Here is a 10923-nt window from a genome sequence, read left to right on the forward strand (position 1 = left end):
TGAGAGAAATCAGAGCTCTAACGGAAAGATTTAGGTGTTCCTTTTTCCCACACGCCATTCGAGAGTGGAATGGTAGAGAATTAGTATGAAAGTGGTTTGATGAACCGTCTGCCCGGCACTTAAGTGTGAATTGCAGAGTAACCATGTAGATGTAGATGGATGTAAAAGACTCAACGTCTTGGAGGCAGTAAAAAAAAAATTATTTAAAATTTTGTTTGTCAATTGCTACAGCTATACTTGAGTTAGTTGCTCTGAAGACTATTCACAGCTTGCCCATGGTACCAGCTTATGATGTTGGCCCCAGTGTGGTTCTCATGCCGGTGATTGTTCAACCAATAGGGAGGAGTCAGGTGAGATCCTCCAAGCAGGTAACTGAGACATGTGGCAGATGCATGGCTTTGTCTCCGTTTCTATTCTGTGAACATGTACCTACCTAGCTCTCCTATGTTCTACCCAGGTCTTTGACCAAGATAGCTAGCTCATCAGGTGCACCTTCTGTATACCCCAATCTTCAAGAAACCTGTGATGGTCCAAATTCTGCCAGAATTATACAGGTATGTACTGTTCTTTAGTCAACTTGCCTAGATCTCTCCTGTCTGTTTCTGTACACTCTCGATTTCATCAATGCAATCTAACAGAGGGCGAAAGTGACAGCAGAGTTTTATAACTGCCAGTTGGCTCTTCAGAGAATCCACGGGGGGTAACTGATCCATAGCGTACTAACAAGAAAGTGAAATGATCACCAGGATGTCACTGTCACAAAGATAATCATGGAGCAAAGACATGAAACTGGGTGAAGAGACCGTATGGTTGATAGCTGAAAAGGCAGCATGGGTGGCACTGAAGTTGGTAGGAGTACGCTCATTGAGGAAGCAGACAGAGAATGGAAAGAAGCTGATCAATTAGATGGCACACACTGAAATCCTCAGATGGGTGAAGGAGGAGGAAGGGGGGGGGGGGGGGGCAGCTGCAGGATTAAGGTTTTCATCTCAAGGGGCTAAGTGCCTTGCCTGGAAGTAAATAAATGTTACAAATGGTGATCTTTGGGGTAGTTTGCACTCACATCGCTATCACTTCTAATGTTGTATGGAGGGAAATCTACTCAGTAATGACATACATGCAAACAACCATTGTACAGACCCTAAAGCTGCCCTCCTTGGGCCAACACAATTCTGAAAGAATGCATGGTAACTACAAAATGTTGAGGAATGGTCATCAGTAAAGTGAGTTTCTTGGAGCCCAATAGAGACTGCAGGATAAGATGAAATTAGTTATTGCAGTTCCAGTAGGTAACAGTAGTACCCATTACATCATAATGTTGTGGGTATCCTTGTTAGGTTTGAAGGGGTCAGGGGGACTAGTCACATCCCAGGACCAGTCTGTCACCAGTTCAAGAGGAACAAAGTCGAGTAGCATTGACTCAGAATCTGGCGGCATGGGAGGAATCTGGCACAAGATTGGCCTTCTCCCAGTTCTTCTTCTTTTCACAACTTTTGGTGGCCAAGATTCTTACCATGGCTAATCAACGGTATACATGGGGACAGATGAAGACTGGGCAGCCATAGGACTTACAGGTTGCAGCACCTTCAGCCATTGGCTAGTGTTGGGCCTCCTATCTCTGGGTTTGTGGGAAGAGGGTGCCCTGTCAACAGTAGACACTGGAAGAGGAAGCTGTTTCTCTGTCTGGGTGTGGGAAGTGGTTCCTGAAGAATGTGTCACCCACAAGGGGGATAGTAGATTTGGTTTGGAAAAAAAAAACGAAGTGGGGTGGGGGATTACAGCAAACTTTTGCATACTTGGTCATCATGTCAACAAGATTTTTTTCTCACTTCAGTGTATAGCAGACAGTCAAGTGATTTATATTCTTGCATTTTCTCACTGGGCAAATGTGGAGGGATGGTGTTCTGTGTATACAGGGTGACAATTACTGAACTATATGAAATAAAATTGTCGTAACTTCTGAACAATTTGCATTAGGACACTCAAACTGCATGGTTGGCTGCAGGGCATGATGGGAATTAGTATGGTTTGGTTTAGTGTCAAAGTCCACTTTCATTTAGATGGTTTCATCAATAAGGAAAACGTGCATTTGGGGGACTAAGAATCTGCATTTTGCAATTGGTAAGTCTCTTCGCCCTCAATGGGTGACTGGTGCACGATGTCCAGTCATGGAATAATCGGTGTGATATTCCTTGATGGCATGTTGACTATTGAATGGTATGTGAACGTTTTGGAAGATGATTTCATCCCCATTACCCAAAGTGACCCTGATTTCGACAAGATATGGTTCGTGCAAGACGGAGCTCTAGCCCATTGAAGTAGCACTGGGGAGGAGGACTTTGGGGACCACATTCTGGCTCAGGGTACCCAGAGACCAATGGCATGGGCCTTGACTGTCCGCCATATTCCCCGGATCTGAACACATGCAATTCCTTTTGTGAGGCTATATTAATGACAAGGTGTACAGCAATAACCCCAAAACCATTGCTGAGCTGAAAACAGCTATTCAGGCCATCAACAGCATCAGTGTTCTGATACTTCAGCAGGTCATGCAGAATTTCACTATTCATCTGCACTACATCATCGCCAATGTTGTAGGGCATATCGAACAACAAATATCTGTAGTGGTGTTTACATGTTGAATGAAATGCGTGCACGCTGTAGTTTGTAACTAATTTATGTTTGCTTTCATGTAGTTCAATAATTGTCATGGACCTTTGTGGAGTTATCATCCAGTTTGTGTTTTTTGTTTGCCGTGCAACAGGATGACATATGACCGAATCTTAAGCATCAGAAACATCTCACAGACAGCAGGACATAAGGTTTCCTGTCACTCCCGTACACCGTAACTTTTTCTGGGAGAAGTTTCCTCCAGGGGCTAAGATGAATGCAACTGTATCTGTGTGGTTATCCTTAGGATTTTTTTCTTCGCATTGGGCAAAATGAACACTTTCCAATTTGAGATTAGATCGTAGCTCCTTCTCTGTATAAAATGCAAGGGCTCTGTGGAAGGTAATTCCTTGCACCATATTCCAAGTTTTATGTGAAGAAATAGTCACTGGTATGTCACACACATATTCACATCATGGAAGAGTTTGAGGTACTGAAACATAAGAGGTATTTAACTAATAGTGATCCACTGCGCATTTTTCCCAATTAAGGCATTATGTCTGTCCACTCCACAGAAAAATATTTTCAAAATAGAAGTCAAACCCAAAAGCGGACCAAATGCACTTCAGCCGAAGTGATGCAAGGATAATGAATGAAGATTTCAATGAAAGAAAGCAGAACCTAGGAAAATAGACAGGTCAACAGCAAAGGCTGCCGCCATGAGAAAGAGAAATAAGGATAATTGGAGACGAGAAGCTGCAGCACTCAAAGGAAGCAGGTACTGCAATAGTTTGAGGCCCCATGCTCGCCACATACATACTTGTGAAAAGAGCCCTGAGCCCCAGAAAGGGGCAGCGGGGAGGGGGGGGGGGGGGGGGGGAGGGACAGTGGTGTGGTAACAAGTACTCACTTATGTCCATAAAATCAGCTAAATACTCAATGGAAAAAGTAATTATATGCAATAATTTATAAGTTAAAACATTGCAATAAAAACAAATATATATATATTTTTTTGTCAGTGCCAGCAGAAAATCTGAATCCAAAATAAGGCTGGGAAATATATATGTTATTTCATTGAATGTGATTTAGTGTCATGTGCCCACTCACTGACATCATTGCCTTGAACAGTGGAGCTCGCTCATGTGGAATGTACCCTACTATGACACCAGACTGAGAAGCATCAAAAGTTAAGTAAACATTACACCAAATCCATGCTCAAACACACATTCCACAGAAATGTAGCTTTCGTTACATACATAATGAAATCCATTTGCAGATTACACCTGTTAAAGCTTTATCATTTGAATATTCTTAGTGAAAATATTTAGATCTGCGGTGTCATTTAATAAAGATCTAAAAATTGTATATTTTAATCTGTCTGTGAAAATACAAACAGTGTACTAGACATATGACTAAAAATTATAAGTATCAGTCTTACAGTATATTTTAGTTCAGATGGTCTTGATTTTCCTTAGTTCATATAGAAATTTGAAGGAAATTTTAATGTCACTAAATTTCCTGTCACTTTACTGGTACAAATCACAAAAACTCACAAATCATGATCAATCTTGTGTAAATCTGTACATGTGTTATCTAATGTTGCCTTCTTTTCTTTTTAATAATCTTTACACTAATTTCAGTCAATTGAACTGTTCAAACTCTTAGTTTCACATAAGGCATGCAAAACCTCTCTCTCTCTCTCTCTCTCTAAAAAAAAAAGTTCTTAATGTGTCACAGTACTGACTATTTTATGACAGCACTTCTTTCTGCCAACTCAGTAGATGTAATTTTTTCCCCCTTGAACTCCAGCTGCTACAGTGATACTTTCATCACCTGCACTTTTATTATTATTATTATTATTATTATTACTATAGTAGTAGTTTTTGGGAGGGTAGGGCTGGAGACAGTTTTCAGAAATAGAAATGAATTTATTAAGTTCATAAATTTAGAGGTGGGTTTCGGTTCACTGTAAGATTCAACTATGTCAATGTTATCTCCTGCTTTTCTACAATCTTCCTATGTTTTGTCACTTACCAGCTGCTTTCTCAGAGACTTCTGAATTGCAGACTCTACTAAGTTATGTAATGTGATTAACTGTACATCATGACAATTCATTTACCATAGGATAGTTACGTGGTGGTACATTTATGCATTGCCAATACCAACATAATCTGGAAGGCTGCACCTCAAATCAGACTCAAATATTAATGCAATTCATTTTGTAAACAAAAAAGTGGAGAAGAGTATGCAGCAATAATAAACAAGAGGCTGGAGGCTAAAGTAGCTCAATTTTTCTCCAAGCTCACTTGCTGCATAAAAACTCTACACTAAATATAAAAAATGTCAACTCCCTGCTGCAGCATACAAAGAAGATATTCATCTGAGTAAGGAAAATATCTGACCACTTTCTCTCAGGCAACATCTAAATAATCTTAATGATCATTCCAGCACAGCACAAGTATATGGATCCTGTGACTTTGATAAAAAGACTCACAGGTTTATAATTTCCACAAAACAAGTTCCAGCCATAAAATTTATTACTTTGTGGACTCCAAAGACTATCTATTACATGTACGACCCCTAATTCTTTCACACAATCTTAAAGCAATGTCTTGTGAAGCAGAAAGCTAATCAACACAAAATTTAAATGAGCTCAGCATCAATATCTATTCTCTGCACCAAATGAACACCATAATAACTTCTACAATCAAAGCACAGGGTTTCCAATCATTCACTGCATTATAAAAAAAATGAAAACTACAGTTACAGATTTCATTAAAATAACTTATCTGCAAAATTTCAGTTAATTACAGTGACTTCTGCCACATCATTCATCTTTACCTTTACTTCAATCTTAGCTTTACAACCAATTTTATTGCAGAACATACAAGTTACATCCTCATAAGTCTGCATTACACAATGAGTGAATGAATGAATGAATGGATATAAATAGTCTGTACAAGGATATCAATAAGCAGACAGACTCTTCTAAACAACAAAAGTACAATTATCAGTTTATACATCAAGTATACAACAAATTTAGTCTAGAGATTTCTTTACTAACTCAGTAGCTATGTTTATCTTCAAACTCATTGGAAGAGAGTAATTTGGGAAGGTCGAGAGCCTTGAAAACAGTCTCTTGTGAAATGATGTAGTCTGCCACCTGTTAAAGTGATTAATCTTTGTTTTCACACACTGTAACTAAACCTATGAAGTATCCGAGGGATGAATGAATGAATGATCACTGAAAGAGAATTCTTAATGTAATTAGTAAGGCCCAACATGTACTCAAAAACTGTTCTGAAATCATGAATAATTAACAATGATATGGCCAAATTGTAGATAGCATCATTAGCGGTTTACATGTTCCATAGGTCATATTCATAATAAATTTTACAATGGGGAAGATGTCAATCAAACCGACAGAATACACATTTCAAACAAAAAAAAATGTATATATGGCTACATACTGGCCATTTAAAGCTTTTTTTGTTTTGTTTTGAATAAATGGCTATTTCTAGTCAAGAACTACTCTTTGTAGTAGGACGAGTTTTTACAGAGATATCTCTAATCTAATCTACATTTTAAAACATTTCTATTGTTTCTCACACTTTTTACTTCCATGGGTAAATAGTGTGTTTCATAGCTGCATATTTCACTCCTTTTTCTGCCAACATAGTCCGTGCAGGGTTACACAGATCATTCTTCCTTCTAGTATTACACTCATGAATACCCCTGTTGGTAACAAATTACGTAAGTGAATAAATGTACTCATTATTCCAATTAGTTTCTTTTGTGCAGTGAATATTGTGTAAGTATGTGAGGTGTTACCTGTAAATATTATCCAATAAGACATCAGTGAATGAAAATTTGCCACAGGTTTTCCAGTTTAAGCTTTCATCAATATGTAAACCTGAAAATCTAGAATTTTTGTACCCCTATTTATTATTTCTTGTTGGTATACTTGGTTCATAGGATATGAGATATTTTTCACACTATGAAACTGAATTAGCTGTGTTTAAAAAAATTTCAAGGTAGCCCACTCATACAAAACCATTCAATAACATTCACAAAAACATAATTTACTATTTTCTCCACTGATGCTTCTTTGCTTGGCTTCACAACAATTCTTGTATAATCTATAAACAGGACTGACTGTGCTTACTGATTCAAATAAAAAGGGAGATCAAAACAAAGCAAGAACAGTTGTGGCACAATGATCAAACCCTATGAGGTGCCTACTGTAATTTCTAACCATACAGATGGTGTGGCATCCCTCTTTGTATTACCAGAACAGCCTAGGGTCACTTTTTGCATTCTTTTTGTTAAATGAGAAATAAACCATACATGTGGTGAACAATGTATTTCTTAAAAGCTTAACTGCTGTAACAGAATATTATGACTGACACAATCAAATACCTTCAATAAGCATAGCAGATCTCAACTAGTGAAATTTTATTGTTTACACTTTATTACGTGCTCAGTAAATGTACACCTAGCTGTCTCAGTAGCATGGCCCTTCTGAAATCCAAACCATGATTGGCTAAAGGTACCACTACTACACAGTTGCATGGCAACAATTTACATCCCCTATCCTATTTGAATGTTATGAACATCTTCCCAACACTCAATCATCAACATCTCAATTTTCTATTTCATCTGTCTTTCCTCAGATTTGTAAGAATACCATGATCCAAACATTTCAAAAAAGTTCTGCAAACATTTTCATGTTTCTGCCCACTCCATCTCCATATCTTAAATATATAAAATAATTATTCAAAGATTGAACACTGTACCAGTAGTGGCCCTGTCATCATATTTAATTTTTGTTTATATTGAGTTTAAGTGTACACTGATATTCTAAGGTAGCAGCTAATTGTGCAAATTACTTAATTCACTTACAATACAGTACAGTGTACAGTTCAGACTGGTAAGCATATTAGTGAACAAATAAACCAAGAGAACAGTGTTTTGGGTGTGACAAACAATGAAGGTTACATAACTCAAATGTAATTAAAAAGTTACAATTCACAAAACAAGACAATAGTTGGGTCAGAGTGATAGCACAAATGCTTTCTATCACCCAACTATGACAACTTCCATTATAAGACTGTAAAAATACTGCTTGGAGAATTACAGCACACCACATCATGACATTTACGGTAATTGAGCATGATCTTATGGAAACTATTTCACAACCATATCTGTGTATGAGCATCTCCACTTTACCCATCATTACTGTGATAAAAATTATAATTAAAAGTAAATAATAGGAGAAAAGGAGATAACTCACTGAGTAGTGGTAGCACTGAGTTGTTACACAAAAAAGAGAAGAAAAATGTCTGATACCTGGATTGCAGTTTGCTGTGGGTAGAGGGCGGAAAGAGGTGACGCTTAAAGAGGGTGGCATACTGACTGAATGAAGGCAGATAAGAATGCAACAGCTAGGCACCAGAACCAATGAGTTCATGCATTCCATGATGATGGTGACCTGGAGGAGTAGATTGAAAGGGAGTGACAGGACAGAGGAAGTGGTGAATGTGGGATACAAGGTGTAAGTGTAGTGGGTAAGTGAAGACTCAGGTCAGGAGGGTTACAGGATTTAATGTGTTGCAAGGATCCAAATAGTACGGGTTGTAAAGCAGCCATAAACCTCTAGTTGAATGGCTGCTTTACAACCCCTCCATTTCACTTACAACTGGGAAACCTTTGGACTGATCACATTACGTGTTGTTGATGATTGGGCCTGCTTAGGATCTATGAATAGTGGCATCCATGTATCACTATTAAGTTCTACTTCAGCAAACTGTGTGTGTATCCTTCCTCCTGCCAAAGTGATATTCAGCCACCCCCCCCCCCCACCCCCAATCAACACATCATCACAGTCCATCCTTACGCCATCCACCCTTACCAAATAGTTCATATCTTTGTGGCTGACCCAGGTGCAAGATCTATCCGATACAACCACACAGCACATCCTACTCCAGTTCTTTCACAGGCTCATCCTATCCCATTGGAGGGACATCCACCTGTGAAAGCAGTCATGACACATACCATATCTGATATCTGCTGCAACTTCTACACTGCATTATGTGGGCAAGATCACCAACCAGCTGTCCACAGAATGAATGGCCACCACCAAACTGGCCTTGAGCAGAGTTGACCACCCAGTGTAAGGACACACTGCTGAGAACAGCATAATCGATTCAAATGGCTGTTTTACAAGCCACGTTGTCTGGACCCCTTCCCCTGAGCACAAACATTTCTGATCTATGTAGATGCAAGTTATCCTTGCAACACACCCTTCACTCTTTTAATACTTCCAGCTTCAATTTATGCTAACCCTCTGCCCTCATACCTTCTACCCAACAATCCCCCCTTTCTCTCTCCTGTAACCCCCTCTCAATCCCGTACTCCATGTCATTAGTTTTGTTCACTGCATGAACTAACTGGCTCCAGTGCCCATGTGTTGTATTCCTAGCCTGTGCACTTGCTGCTTCTAATCCCACAGTCTGCTGCCTCCCTCTACACTAAGTCATCCTTCCTCAAGCCCTCATCCCATTTCCCATCTCTTTTCTCCTTGTATCCACCCCCAATAGACAATACACTCCCAGAGAGAGAGAGAGAGAGAGAGAGAGAGAGAGAGAGAGAGAGAGAGGGGGGGGATTTCAACACTTTTACTATTTGTGAGTTTTCTTCACACACACACACACACACACACACACACACACACATATATATATATATATATATATATATATATGTGTGTGTGTGTGTGTGTGTAGGGGGGTCAATTCAACAATTCTACTATTTTGGGCATTATTCTGTACTCCTAAATTATTCCCATTCTGCCATAACTTTTCTTGCCCTATTTATAATGAAAAGTCTTATATTGTAACTTGAAACATAAATATGCTTCAGTTTTAGACCATTCATAATAAAAACGGTACTACAGAGTCTAAAGAATCCACACAAAATAACTGACTACATGATTAGCAGTGTTTACTTCTTTCTATGGACTTCATTGCTGATTTAAGGACATTGTTACCTTGTTCTTGGTTTCCTAGTAATTGACATGGAGGTTCTTGATTCTGCCCCACATTAGTTGAATTAGGTCATATTAAATTTATACTGAACCCTTGAACCTGGTCTCTCTCAATGTGTTTCAAGGCAGCAAATTTTCCATACTTTGTCAATACTGAACCTACCAATTCAATCCCTCTGCTGTGACCCCACAAATAAACTGCTCTCTAAAACTCACTGTGTGTAAAATACACCTCATATTCTTATGATTTCACATTCATTGGCTTTGCCACCTCACAATCAACCTGTCATCTTCCAAGATCCAACTGGCTCTCATATGCAGACATAGTGAAGAAATATCACATTACTCCACCACTTAGAATGATATTATACACTACCATCAAGTTGACAACAAGTATTTCTTAATGAACTGAAGCACTTATTTCTAAATGAAAATAACAGGTGTACAATATCAACTAGCAATTTCAAGACACTTTGGATTAATATCAAAAACCTTGTCAAGTAGTAATGCAAGATTTAATCATGTTAAATAGATTTATTTGTACACATGATTTGCAAAAGTAACTAATAACAAGACATATTGGTAACACATCAAAACTGTGCTATCAAAGTGCTACAGAACTTCTTTTCTAATGGTCCTCTTTGAAGAAACGAAGGCCACAGTAGCCACAAGCATGGTTGCCTGGTTTATCAAGGTTTATGTACACTTTAGGATGACCAGTTGGACCACCACCACCATCACACGCTACAACACGCTCTTTCTTAGGAATTGGTGGTGTATCAGCAATCAGCTCGATTGCAAAATTTGGATTAACTTGTTTTTCTTTCCCGATGAACCGAACATTTCTGTAGTCATCTTCTTCAAACTTTTGACCAGTATGTGTCACAGTATCACCTGATTCTGCGACACCACTGTAAAAGCGTTTTGCATTAAGATGGTTGCAAAATCTTCTTACAATTGTGAGCTCAGATCCTAAGATCTTTGAGCTCAGTGATGCAGCCATTCCTGGAATTATCTTGCTATCCTGTTACATGAATCTGCAAAGAAAAGAAGACCCATTCAAAGTGACTGACACAAAATGCATTTAGCTATGAAGTATGGCAATATGATGTGAAATACTTCATTAAATGTAGAAAGCACATGCAAGAATCATGAGAACTAAATTACAAACAGTAAGAAGCAGATTATTAAGATACAGGGAATCAAGCAGAAGTGCTGAATCCTGGAATTTATATTGTGCAGAAAGACTTTCAGATAGTCAGCCACAC

General features: G+C 38.6%; 1 protein-coding gene across 1 annotated transcript; it reads right to left on the bottom strand.

The window, feature by feature from the left end:
- Nucleotides 1–10148: 10148 nt before the first annotated feature.
- Nucleotides 10149–10692, bottom strand: LOC126248596 (NADH dehydrogenase [ubiquinone] iron-sulfur protein 6, mitochondrial). Its single transcript, XM_049949721.1, has one exon. It carries the CDS (start codon nt 10656–10658, stop codon nt 10284–10286), a length of 375 nt encoding a protein of 124 aa, XP_049805678.1. The 5' UTR covers nt 10659–10692; the 3' UTR covers nt 10149–10283.
- Nucleotides 10693–10923: the final 231 nt, after the last annotated feature.

The sequence above is a fragment of the Schistocerca nitens genome, chromosome 3 (assembly GCF_023898315.1).
Source record: "Schistocerca nitens isolate TAMUIC-IGC-003100 chromosome 3, iqSchNite1.1, whole genome shotgun sequence".
NCBI classification, from domain to species: Eukaryota; Metazoa; Arthropoda; class Insecta; order Orthoptera; family Acrididae; genus Schistocerca; species Schistocerca nitens.

Excerpts from the sequence above, each read along its gene's own strand:
- LOC126248596 (XM_049949721.1), bottom strand. The coding sequence starts at position 10,658 with ATGGCTGCATCACTGAGCTCAAAGATCTTAGGATCTGAGCTCACAATT.